Source organism: Gigantopelta aegis, chromosome 7 (assembly GCF_016097555.1).
Source record: "Gigantopelta aegis isolate Gae_Host chromosome 7, Gae_host_genome, whole genome shotgun sequence".
NCBI classification, from domain to species: domain Eukaryota; kingdom Metazoa; phylum Mollusca; class Gastropoda; order Neomphalida; family Peltospiridae; genus Gigantopelta; species Gigantopelta aegis.
In genome coordinates, this window is record NC_054705.1 from 28,868,285 (window position 1) to 28,882,063 (window position 13,779).

The window sequence follows — 13,779 nt, forward strand, 5'->3', positions numbered from 1 at the left end:
TTGGGCACAAAAATGTAGAATTTTGTATTTAATTTTTTTGGAAAAAAAAAGATTTTTCATGTTAGGGCTGTAGGCCTACATAACAAAATCTGTATTCACCGTCCGAAGAAGGAAACGTCAATAAGTAATTAAATATGGCATATACAAACATGGGATTTGGCATGAGGATACATCTCAGTACGATGTATTTAAATATGTTTTTAAAAAAACGTGTAGAAAACAATAATAATTTTAAATAATGTTTTTAATCTTCGGGCGGAATACGTCACAAAAACGTTCCTCATCGCCCGAAGCCCCAAAGCAACACGAAGTTCAATACAAAAAAACCCACTACTGTCGGTGTCGAAATAACTATTATGTTTCATCCACGGGCTGACTTGAGAATCGGAGTGTTGTTTTAGTTAATTGGTCCTTTCTTTCCGTGGCCTGCACATGTGATTCCTGATTGGCAGGTGTATATTGCAGGGTATCGACCAGGTAAGTGATTACCACGGTCTAGACATACGTACAAAATACGTGCCAGTTTTTTTTAAGATCACAGGGTATTGTGGCGTAACCTGTCGCGACTATAGTACAATGTTAATAGACATTATCAGCCGCCCTGCTTCATTACTGTAAATAATGCTGTAAAACCCTTGATTAAGTAGACTTTCCCATCTAAAATTACAAAACTTACCAATTACGTAGTACCAAAGAAAAGAAAATTATCACTTGGGTATCGTGAGTGGTCGTTTTTACTCTAACGCACCCTACCAATAGGCCTAATAATATGCTACTTTTTTATGAGAGAAAAATACTATAACCCCATTTCGTTCTATTGATGCAAATAGAAATATATTTAGTTTAAAAGTTGATTATATTCTCAAGTCATTTATGTTGTTTTACAAGCCAGGTTAATGAAAGTGAAGCGCCTTGTCGTAAATTAGAGCGTTTGTTTACACTGTGCATACAGATTTCATTATGTACAGCCCGAACATAAAAAATGCGACATTTTTTTTTTAAAAAACACCCAAAAATGTTTGTCCTACATTTATATTTTTTACATATTTAAATACATCATATCGAGGTGTATCTTTATGCTAAATATGAACAGTATGCACCTCGGCATTAGCATCCGAGTTTTGGTTTTGTCTCCGGGTTGCTTTCGGGCTCCGGGCTGTAAATTGGTCGACCGGTCTGGTCTGGCACCATCAGTTTCTCCACCCTCCGACTCGCTATCCGTTTTTTCTTCAGTATCACTGTTGTAAGTAAATGTGTGTCTTTCTTCATTTACTAACAGCTCATATTGATACGGCAAAACGTTTTGCGAACGAACACTCATTGTTTTGGTAAGCTGTGCAAGTCTTAGATTCTTTATGAGTGGTACGGACTAATGCTTTTAAGTGTAAGGCTTCAGATCAAGCGACGCGTCTCTGACGTCACGGACCTCGTGATTGCCCTGCTCATTAAAGATCGGCAATTTCCGCTAAGAGCTCGTATCTGGGGTTCTTTTATGGAGATATTTTAAGTAATTAATTTTTTATAAAAATTTTTTTTAGGTGATTCAATTTATAATTAATTGTACATGGTTGGTGCCAAATATGGTTTACGTGACATGTTTCCTTTAAGACTATCCAGAATTAGAAATCCATTGGTAGCATTTTTTTTTAGTCATTTGATCATGGCGGCCATCTTGAAATTTGGGATATTTTACATATATTTGGACTCCCAGTTAACATAGAAACACAATTCTTGTGTCTATTTATATTTTTGAGGGCACTGAACTTGCTGATAACATTTTATTTAGTCATTTGGGCATGACAGCCACCTTGAAATTCAAGATGGCCACCAATTAAATATTCTTATATATATATATTTGCTCACAGTTGACCCATAACAACAATTTAGGTATCTGTTTACATTTATGAGCTCAGTGAATGAAGTTCTGATAACAAAAATTGTTGTCTGACCTAAGCATCCATCTTGAAATTCACCTCGATTAACATAGAAACACAATATTTTTTGTCTATATGTACATTTATGTAGCCATGAATTTATTGATGCCATTTTTATAGTCATTCAATCGTGGCAGCCATCTTGAAATTCAAAATGGCCACCATTTCAATGTATTTTTTATATATCGTAACTTCCGGTTAAGGCAGAAGCACAATTACTTTTGTCTGTACATTTTTAGGATCAATGAATTAAAGGGTGACATTTTTATAACCATCCCCCAGTCATGGAACCACGTTAAAATTCAAAATGGCATACATATGGAGATTTAAAAATGGCCACCAATTTTATAATTTGGCAAAAACCTTTCCTCCTAGTCCACATACATTTTATGTGAAATAATTAAAATATTGCATTACTAATGACTTTCATGTTCTAGATTTTAAACTAATAAAATAGAGGAACAGACCAATTGTAAACTGTAATTCACAATGACACATTAGCAGGGCTCACCCATTTAGTATCTGGCTAATTAGATGTTGTTTAAATTAGCCACCTTTTAATAATTTCTAAAGAAATATCCTACATACATGTATCTGAAAATTGACTAAAATTAATTATTTCCTATTGTGACCCCTGATTAGGCATCTACTTCGTCTGTAATGGCATGTGTACACTGAAGGTTGTATTCCTTACAGGTTCATCTACCTGAACACTTACTGATACCCCAGTTGCATCTGATCAGTTCTATCACAGCCTCTGGTGCAGCTTGAACCTTCAGCCACATTTACAAATATATCCTCATTGATCCAACCATGGGTCTAGATCACTGGATGTAGCATGGGATCCTGAGCTAGGATATTTGCTTGGAGATATAATATTTGGGTATGCTGTTATTAGATATTTGGCAGTGTTTCCACACTTTGGTTTGGTGATGGTGTCTTGAACTTTTATCCTCACAGAATAGCTGCATCAATTGTACAAATGACCCTTGAGCTTAGTACCATGGAGTACTGACCTCTTTGTATGATTCATCAGAAATTACAAGCTAGCAAAGAGCTTCAGTTATAGCCAGTGGAGATTTCCCGAATACATTCAATAACATTTGTTTGCATATACCATCAGTTTGTCCTGTTGTGTCACATGCAGTTACTACATGCAACTCTGGTAATGTTGATTTTCTTTCTGAACCCAGTTCATCATCAGTTAGTTGCATGTTGATCTAGTTGTGACTTACGTCTGTACCGATAATTACTCGGATCAGTGTGTGTGATCTTCTGAGGATAAGAACTAAGTCTGTGTCTGGTGCAGAAATTCACTTCTAATCTGCCATGTATCTTGTCAGTGAACATAAGCATTTCCTGCATGCTTTGATTCACTATTAGATGGTGATGGTGGACATCAATAAAGATAATTCAATGTATTCACGAAAGCTCCATATATAAGTAACACCAAAGTCAGGTTTGAATCGGTGATGAACCATACAAAGAGGTCAGTGAAAAATGTGAAGATTTTACTTCATGGAACCACGCATAAGGGTCATTTCTACAACTGATGCAGCTACTCTAAGATGAAAAGTTCAAGAAACCATCACCAAACCAAAGTGTGGAAACACTGCCACCTATCTCGGGGGTATGAAAACAGTATATCCAAAGATAATTCTCCAAGCACATTTCTGAGCTCAAGATGCCATGCTACATCCATGATCCATGCAAACTTGCAAAATATTTGTTACTGCTGTTGGAGGTGCAAGCTGCACCAGAAGCTGTGGTAGAACTGAGCAGATGCAATTGTGGTGTCAGTAAGTGTTCAGATAGATGTACTGTAATTTAGTGTAAGCAACACAACCTTCAATGTACAGAGCGTTGCAAGCGTGAAACTGATGAGGACTGCTGTAATATGCATATCATTACATACAAGACAAATGTATTAAAATGGTGGCCATATTGAATTTCAAGATTGTTTCCATGATTCAATGACTATATAAATGAAAAATATCCAATGCATGGAATACAGAAAAGTACATGGACAAAATATTATGCTTCCAGGTTAACCGGGAGTTGAGATATTTGAAACAAATATATTAAAGTGGTAGCCATTTTGAAGAGAGAGAGAGAGAGAGAGAGAGAGAGAGAGAGAGAGAGAGAGAGAGAGAGAGAGAGAGAGAGAGAGAGAGAGAGAGAGAGAGAGAGAGAGAGAGAGAGAGAGAGAGAGTGAGAGAGAGAGAGTTTCGCTTTGATGCTTTTGCAGATCAAATGAAGTATTACTTCGCTCTTGATTTCTTCAAGTACATGTGCCGAAAAGTTATTTCCCAAAAGCACTCACCAATAACCTGGAAAGCTGGGACATTTTGTAAGATTCCATTGAGAAGAATTACTGGAATTACACAAAATGCTGATGCACTGACTATATCCACCAGTCATTCTTCTCCTCAGATGGGTCTTTATTTTGTTTAACGACACCACGAGAGCAACTGATTTATGAATCAGTGTGCCATTGAATATCAAACATTTTGCAATTTTTACATATAGTCTTACAGAGGAAACCCGCTACATGTTCCATTAGTAGCAAGGGATCTTTTATATGCACCCTCCAGCAGACAGGATAGCACATACCACGGCCTTTGATATACCAGTCGTGTTGCACTGTCTGGAACGAGAAGTTGAAGAGTAGAAACATACATTCAAAAGATAAAGGTTTAGTTGACCACTCTGCTTTTACTGGTACTGAATGGTGAGGAAACTTTGCCATTATTTTCAAGATGGAGCCTTCAGTCTAATTGTGATGTAATTGATGCTTACGAACAATTTAGTGATGATGGCTTCAACACAAGCAACATGTCAAATCTGTTTGACGACTTTGTACATTGTAGGGGAGGGATGTAGCCCAGTGGTAAAGCGCTCGCCTGATGCACAGTCAGTTTAGGATCGATCCTCGCCTGCTGCACAGTCAGTTTAGGATCGATCTCCGTTGGTGGGCCCATTGGGGGCACCACGACTGGTATACCAAAGGCCGTGGTATGATGCATATAAAAGATACTAATAGAAACATGTAGCATGTTTCCTCTCTAAGACTAAATATTTGACATCCAACAGCCGATGATTAATAAATCAATGTGCTCTAGTGGTGTCGTTAAACAAAACAAATAAATTGTACATTGTAATATGATTGTATGCTGAGAACAGTAAATGCAGCAAAATTAATGCACTGAAATTGGACCTTTTTAATTCAAAAGCCTTGGACTGCCGAAGCCACACATTCAGAAAGCCATTCTGCGAGTACATACAATCGTGACTAATGATACGAGTTTACACAAGTGGTTGTGTTGCAAGTGAAGATAGCAGTAATCAATATTACAGTAGATTAATCTCGAATAGGCGATTTTTATACTGTGTGGACAGTTTTGAAGATAATACAGTTTGGTTTGATGTTTTTCCTTCAGAAGGTTTGACCCTTTTAAGTTACATACATATGGCATTCACAAAATCTTTCAGAGCTACCCTCCTCCCTACCCCAGTCTGGATGTGTCACCCATAGGTTTATTTATCCAATAAACCATATGGAATAAACTCTGCCAAAACAATAAACACTACAAATGTTACTTCGATTACCAAATTCATCCACAATAATGTCAGATGCTTCACCCAGTCCACTTTGACTCTTCCCTCAAAGGGGCGGGATGTAGCCCAGTGCTAAAGCGCTCGTTCGATGCGCGATCGATCTGGGATCGATCCCCGTCGGTGGGCCCATTTGGCTATTTCTCGCTCCAGCCAGTGCACCACGACTGGTATATCAAAGGCCGTGGTATGTGTTATCCTGTCTATGGGATGGTGCATATGAAAGATCCCTTGCTGATAATCGAAAAGAGTAGTCCATGAAGTGGCAAAAGCGGGTTTCCTCCCTCAATATCTGTGTGGTCCTTAACCATATGTCTGACGCCATATAACCGTAAATAAAATGTGTTGATTGCGTCGTTAATAAACCATTTCCTTCCTTCATGAATACCGTCCTCGGTGGCGTCGTGGTTAGGCCATCGGTCTACAGGCTGGTAGGTAATGGGTTCGGATCCCAGTCGAGGCATGGGATTTTTAATCCAGATACCGACTCCAAACCCTGAGTGAGTGCTCCGCAAGGCTCAATGGGTAGGTGTAAACCACTTGCACCGACCAGTGATCCATAACTGGTTCAACAAAGGCCATGGTTTGTGCTATCCTGCCTGTGGGAAGCGCAAATAAAAGATCCCTTGCTGCTAATCGGAAAGAGTAGCCCATGTAGTGGCGACAGCGGGTTTCCTCTCAAAATCTGTGTGGTCCTTAACCATATGTCTGACGCCATATAACCGTAAATAAAATGTGTTGAGTGCGTCGTTAAATAAAACATTTCTTTCTTTCTTTTCCTTCATGAATGTATTGCAAATATATACAGGTACGCATATGTACGTATGCATGTACTTTATACCAGATCACTTTGGATGAGCTTTGCAAAACATTTGCTGATCTTTGTTTGTGAAATATAATAAAGGCTCTTGATATGTTTTTCTCTTTGCGAATCTTGGTAAATACGGGAGAGGGGGTAATTTATTTCCTGCATAAAAAATTGATAATAATTAGCAAAATGTTTGATATTTTCCTTTGGTTTATTTGAATATTTTTTTCTGATATATTTTGCTTATTTCAGGTTGTGTGAATACTAGCTAGTGGACTGAAAATTAGCATCTAAGAATGAAGCATGACATGGGAAATGACCACGTTGTTGACGTAATGCCGTCCATTAAAGCCAAGAAAAGCCTCATTGCTGATATAACAGTTTCCTTGGAGTCGGAGGTCAGGGTTTGAGATTTAAATGAACAAAACTAAAAGAATCCCGCTGGAAGAGTGCTAATATTATTGTCACTGACAGTCTGTACCCAACTAACAACCCGTTATTTCTCACTAGGTATTGCCCTAGCAAGTGTAGGACATACCACTTGATATAACCTACTGACACGCACTTATTGTAATCTACTGTAGTTTATATATATATATATATATATATATATATATATATATATATATATATATATATATATATATATATATATATATATAGTTCACATAGTACAGTGATCTTAAAGGCATGATTAGACAAGTCTTTTGGACTGGTGTTCATATTCAACGATATTTAATGCACATAATTAGTATATTGTTATATCTAATTAATAAAATGGTATTACATGTATACATAACGGACGCAGCCATTTTGCTTATCCCGGTGAATCCGTCCTCTTGAGGTTGTTACGTAATACTTAACGAATGAATGAATGTTTAACGGCACCGCAGCACAAAAATACACATAGGCTATTAGGTGTCACAAATGGTAAGTGTATGAAAATATTATTTATATAATTATGTAAAACCACAGTGTAAGGAGCTGCGGGGAAAAGTAAAATATAATACATAAATGAAGGTAAGTATATGTTAAAACGTTGTTAAAAAGTGTTTTAAAAACTTTAAAATTAATTCTAGGTGAAATTTAAAAGATTCAAAACATTTTATTTCTCGTCGGCTTGAGATGATCACACTCCACCAAATGGTGGCGCACAGTCAGTGTACACTGACAATGTTCACACTGAGGAGGAGAGTCCTTCTTTAAAATAAATGAATACCGGTACGTCAGATACGTATGCACATCCGGTTAATATTATATTTAAAATCACTATAGAGGACTCAAACACCCGTCGGTAAATACGGTATATTTAAAATCACTGTAGAGGACACCAACACCGAGGGGTGTTGGTGTCCCCAACAGTGATTTTAAATATCATATTAACCCATACTAGTATATATTTTCGACTTGGTAAGATGACTGGGACGCTGCGGTCGCGAACAAGCTTCATTCTGTCAAGCTAGTCCCGGAGAGTGGCAATCATCCTACAGGAGGTGTAGGAAGGATGAAGTAGTATTGTGCCGTACCCGTATAAAATCACTGTAGCGGACACCAACACCGACATGGGGCAACTTGAAAGCAGACTTATAATGCTTAACTCGTCTTAGAACTGAAGACACGATGGTACCGGTCTGTTGATTCTTGTCACAAGGTTCTGTACTGATATCTATCCGAGTAAGCCAGCAATAATGAATGAATGAATGACTGTTTAACGACATCCAAGCACGAAAAATGCATCGGCTATTGGGTGTCAGACTATGGTAAAATGCAAAAAAAATAAAGTGATGATCAACATCAATATAAAAATGCAACTGTAAAATTAAAAAACAGTGTAAAGAACTGTGCAAATTTTATTTTTAAATTACAGATCTCGAAGAAATTGTTATAAAAGTTGTCCAAATATATATTTTCTAGTTTCCTTCAGAAGTTACACTCCACCAAAATGTGGCGTACCGTCGGAGTACACTAACAATGCACACGCTACATGGTGGAGGATAAGCCAGCAATAAGTATGTATTATTTTCAAACTGGGTACAAAACCAAATCGAAATAACTGTCCAAAGATGTAACATGTTTTGTCCATTAAGCGACTGTCTATGTCAGAAACCTACACACTACAATAATAAAATAATTCTTTACTTAGTTAGACAGTCATTTTGTTTACTTAGTTAATCTTTCCATGTACTTACCTTTTCTGACACCCAATAGCCGATGTTTATTTAGAACTGGGGTGTTGTTAAACATTCATAATACGTTTTCTTACTAAGTTAGTTAATTGGTATATTCTTTTAGTTACCACCATCTATGATACCAGACAATGCAATTGCAAATGTTTGGTGGCGACGCCATGGTCTAGACAAAAAACGACTACGTACCGGTATTATTAATATCACAGCGTATAATTGTGATGCAGTTTTACCAATCTGATGCGGCATGTCATGTCCTAAGTTAGTCTCTGTTTAGTGATGCTATTAGCTTGTAGTGGATCTAGTGCAGAGCACACATTAAGTCATTTCAACTTATTTTCGTGCTTATAGCCAATTTCGGTTCAAGCACTGTCAATACTTTTCTTAATGTGCAGGGCGAGTTGCTTCCCTCTATTTAGCAAATTTAAAATGGTGGGCAGATTTTTGTAGGTTGTCATAGAAGACTTATTTTGTTAATAATGACGCAATTACTTAAATCAAGATTTAGCGAGTACGGTAGGTTATACATTTTTGGTGTTTGTGTGTCCATTTGTTGCACTATTTCGGTCGAGAAACGATTGAAACATGTTGCCACAAGTTGTGAATACCAGCTATATATAGGGTATGTAACAGGTTTCGGACGTACAGAGAACCACACTTTCTACGTCCGTTCAAACTAGAAAATAAACAAAAAACCCTTTCTCCAACAAATAACCTGTGACCTCTAAAACGGTATTGGACATTATCAACCGAGAGCGGTTTTTTTTTTTTTTTTTTTTTTTCTTTTTTAAATCTGTAATACTATTGCTAAAGTAGACTGACGCTGTCATCAAAATCACAAAACTGACCAATTGCGTAGGTCAGTACAAAAGGAAATTATTACTTGGTTATGCTCGAAGGTACTAGTATGCAATTTTTGCTTTGTATTTTTGCAGAGGGAAAATACTGTAACCCCATTTCGTTCTGTTAATGTGCATTGAAATATGCTTAGTCAACTAGTTTATTATATTATCAAGGCATTTATATTGTTTTACAAGATCAAAGAAAAAAGCCATGCCTTAAGTCACTGCGTGTGTTTACTTTTGTACATGTAGGAGTAGTTTACAGAAGCTGACATCATTTCCCTTCCAAGCTAGAGTACTGAAGGTGACGAAAAAGAAACAAAATGGCTGCCTCTAGACGGTTAGACGTTACATACAGTTATCTTAACATGTTGTTTGTATACTTGACATATAGTGATCTTAAAAAAATGAATTTTGTTTTTTTACGAATGTACTGATTGACAAACACTGAAGTTGTGTTGTGCATCTTCTTTTTCTTCTCTCTCCACAGCACAGCGAGGATCCCTTTTTTCTGGTGGATCTTGGCGATATTATCACCAAGTATCGAACATGGAAGGAGCTCGTTCCCCGGGTCGACCCGTTTTATGGTAAGTTAGGGCTGAAATTATTGTTTATCAAAAACAAACTGACATTGGATTTGGTAAGACTAAGTTTTATAATAAATCTGCCCAAACTATGCCACCATTTGACTGCTGTGATGGTATGCACTGTTAAATCTCTATCAAAAGAGTGGTGATATCGGGGCTAGACTCAAAATTCTACAACAAGCAGACAACGCTGTTTACAGTTCGGTATGTTTTAATTTTTCATAATTCTGGACAAAAAATTAAGCTTAAGTTTTAAAAGATGAAAGAAATAAAAAGTACCTTTTGTCTAATATATCATAACAAAATATTATCGTTGGAATCGTTTGAATATGTTTTATTCATTCTGTACGAAGCCAAAAGAGACTATTGGAAAGCTAGTCATTCCCTTTTCCATACATCTTAGTTTGGAGGCCAGAGTGGCTGTGAAGTTATGTGTATAGATCAAGGTATAAAACTTATTTCATACATCTTAGTTTGGAGGCCAGAGTGGCTGTGAAGTTATGTGTATAGATCAAGGTATAAAACTTATTTCATACCATCACAGGTTTCGTTTATTTTGAACTCTTTGGGTAAAATCAATGAAAGGTAATTTGTTATCCTGCTGTCATGGAATAGTGGATATAGCAGAAAATAAAATTAAAATTTTAGTCACTTTCCTTTGTTTTGACTTCACCAGATTAGTAAGAAAATCTTGCATAAAGACATCTGCGTATAGTGGAGCACAGCTGGTGCTCATAGGGATTGCTATTATCCGCCTGTAGGTCCGATACTCTACATATTGTCAATGAGGAAACTCAGCATCTCATACGTGTCTGTCTCAGTATACTTTCAGGTGAATTCACTTGTGGTATTATCAAATTCTCCGCACATCCTTGGAAAATAGTTGTATATCTTCGTTTACACGGAGGAGTCAATGCTTCTGACAATTAAATTAATAATTCACAATTTGTATCCCACTGGTATGTAAAGCATGTTTTATTTATACGTAGTGCGAAGTGGCCTTTATGGGTTTAAACTAGAAAAAAGATTCCCAACTTTGACGCTTAGTTGCATACACTGATTCATTCCCAAAATCGCTTTCTAAACATTTAGCTTGAAGTTTCAGCCAAATAATCTAACCTTGATCTGTTGGGGTTTTCTTCAGCTGTCAAGTGCAATACGGATTATACAGTAATCAAGCTGCTAGCCGACCTGGGGGCCTCATTTGATTGTGCCAGCAAAGTAAGTTCTAGACAAGTCGCCCACTCTAACGCAAGAATGCAGAAACAAGCCTTAATTATTAATTATGCATTCTACATAGTGTTGGTTTAGAGATATCCCCAGTACTCTGACGGTAAGAGAGCTAGACTGACATTTGGACAACTGGTAAGAGAGCTAGATGGACATTTGGACAGCTGGTAAGAGGGCTAGATGAACATTTAGACAGCTGGTGAGAGGGATAGACGGACATTTAGACAGCTGGTAAGAGAGCTAGACGGACATTTCGACAGCTGGTATGAGGGCTAGATGAACATTTAGACAGCTGGTAAGAAGGCTAGATGGACATTTAGACAGCGAGTAAGAGGTATAGATGGACATTTAGACAGCTGGTAAGAAAGCTAGATGGACATTTAGACAGCTGGTAAAAGAGCTAGAGGTGGTGAGAGTGCTAGACGGACATTTAGATAGCTGGTAAGAGAGCTAGACGGACATTTAGACAGTATAAGAGGGCTAGACGGACATTTAGAGAGCTCGTAAGAGGGCTACCAGCTATCCAATGGTTAGAAAGCTAGACGGACAGGGCTAGCAGCTGTCCAACGGCAAGAGAGCTAGACGGACATTTGGACAGCTGGCAAGAGGGATAGACGGACATTTAGACAGCTGGTAAGAGGGCTAAACGAACATTTAGACAGCTGGTAAGAGAGCTAGATGGACATTTAGACAGCTGGTGAGAGGGCTAGACGGACATTTAGACAGCTGGTAAGAGGGCAAAACAGACATTTAGACAGCTGGTAAGAGAGCTAGACGGACATTTAGACAGCTTGTAGGAGAGCTAGACGGACATTTAGACAGCTGGTAAGAGGGCTAGATGGACATTTAGACAGCTGGCTAGAGGGATAGACGGACATTTAGACAGCTGGTAAGGGGGCTAGACGGACATTTCGACAGCTGGTAAGGGGGCTAGACGGACATTTAGACAGCTGGTAAAAGGGCTAGACGGACATTTCGACAGCTGGTATGAGGGCTAGATGAACATTTAGACAGCTGGTAAGAAGGCTAGATGGACATTTAGACAGCGAGTAAGAGGTCTAGATGGACATTTAGACAGCTGGTAAGAAAGCTAGACGGACATTTAGACAGCTGGTAAAAGAGCTAGAGCTGGTGAGGGTGCTAGACGGACATTTAGATAGCTGGTAAGAGAGCTAGACGGACATTTACACAACTGATAAGAGAGCTAGATGGACATTTGGACAGCTGTTGAGAGAGCTAGATGGACATTTAGACAGTATAAGAGGGCTAGACGGACATTTAGAGAGCTCGTAAGAGGGCTACCAGTTATCCAATGGTTAGAAAGCTAGACGGACAGGGCTAGCAGCTGTCCAACGGTAAGAGAGCTAGACGGACATTTGGACAGCTGGCAAGAGGGATAGACGGACATTTAGACAGCTGGTAAGAGGGCTAGACGAACATTTAGACAGCTGGTAAGAGAGCTAGATGGACATTTAGACAGCTGGTGAGAGGGCTAGACGGACATTTAGACAGCTGGTAAGAGGGCAAGACAGACATTTAGACAGCTGGTAAGAGAGCTAGACGGACATTTAGACAGCTGGTAAGAGAGGCTAGACGGACATTTAGACAGCTGGTAAGAGGGCTAGATGGACATTTAGACAGCTGGCGAGAGGGATAGACGGACATTTAGACAGCTGGTAAGAAGGCTAGACGGACATTTTGACAGCTGGTAAGAGAGCTAGACGGACATTTAGACAGCTGGTAAGAGGGCTAGACGGACATTTAGACAGCTGGTAAGAGGGCTAGACGGACATTTAGACAGCTGGTAAGAGAGCTAGACGGACATTTAGACAGCTGGTAAGAGAGCTAGATGGACATTTAGACAGCTGGTAAGAGAGCTAGACGGACATTTAGACAGCTGGTAAGTGGGCTACCAGCTGTCCAAATGTCCATCTAGCTCGTTTACTAGTTGTAATCCATGTAAAAATACGTAGTGATTCGTTTGTATCCGTATATATCCGTTCTCCTTTTCTTCTTTTCTGACGAATGTAAATGAAGGAACAAAAAGTCATAAGTTGGTGCTGTAGTTTAATATTTTATTTTATTTTATTTACATGAAACATGATTAACAAGTTAACAACATGGTAATACAAATACTATAAAAGTCTTAGCTTTTAGGTGAACGACAGAGTTGACACTGTGACTGAGATTCGAAAGAAAGACACGTCCTCGTGTGTAGAGAATAATTTTAAAAGTAGAGTTCGTATACAATGCTTGAAATAGTTGTTCCGCGTCCGAAATGTATCACAAATATACTGTTTCATCTATCAGACAAATTTTTCGCTTGTACCGTAATTTCGTTGAGTCAGCTGGTTAGCGTTCACGTTGTCTGAGGCAGATGGGCGTCTTGTGTTCGAATCCAGTCACAATCAGATGGTGTTGTCGTCTATATAAACGTATACATGGTTTTGACTAGATGAATGTCAAGCTTACATTTTAGTTTTAATTTTCATTTACTTGTTATTGATAATTAATAATAACAATTGATAGGTATTGAAATAAGTACATGTATATTTGAATTAGCATTTAGAAAAGAAT

At 38.2% G+C, this 13,779-nt stretch overlaps 1 protein-coding gene across 1 annotated transcript in view; it reads left to right on the forward strand.

Annotated features, from left to right (window-relative positions):
- Positions 1 to 13,779, forward strand: part of LOC121378016 (ornithine decarboxylase-like) — a 79,196-nt gene that overhangs the window by 35,049 nt on the left and 30,368 nt on the right. Inside the window, exons 2-4 of the mRNA XM_041506114.1 lie at positions 6,610 to 6,755; positions 9,876 to 9,972; positions 11,117 to 11,277. Of these exons, the coding sequence (XP_041362048.1) occupies positions 6,654 to 6,755; positions 9,876 to 9,972; positions 11,117 to 11,277 (360 nt within the window). The 5' untranslated portion in view covers positions 6,610 to 6,653. The remainder of the gene's footprint in view (positions 1 to 6,609; positions 6,756 to 9,875; positions 9,973 to 11,116; positions 11,278 to 13,779) is intronic.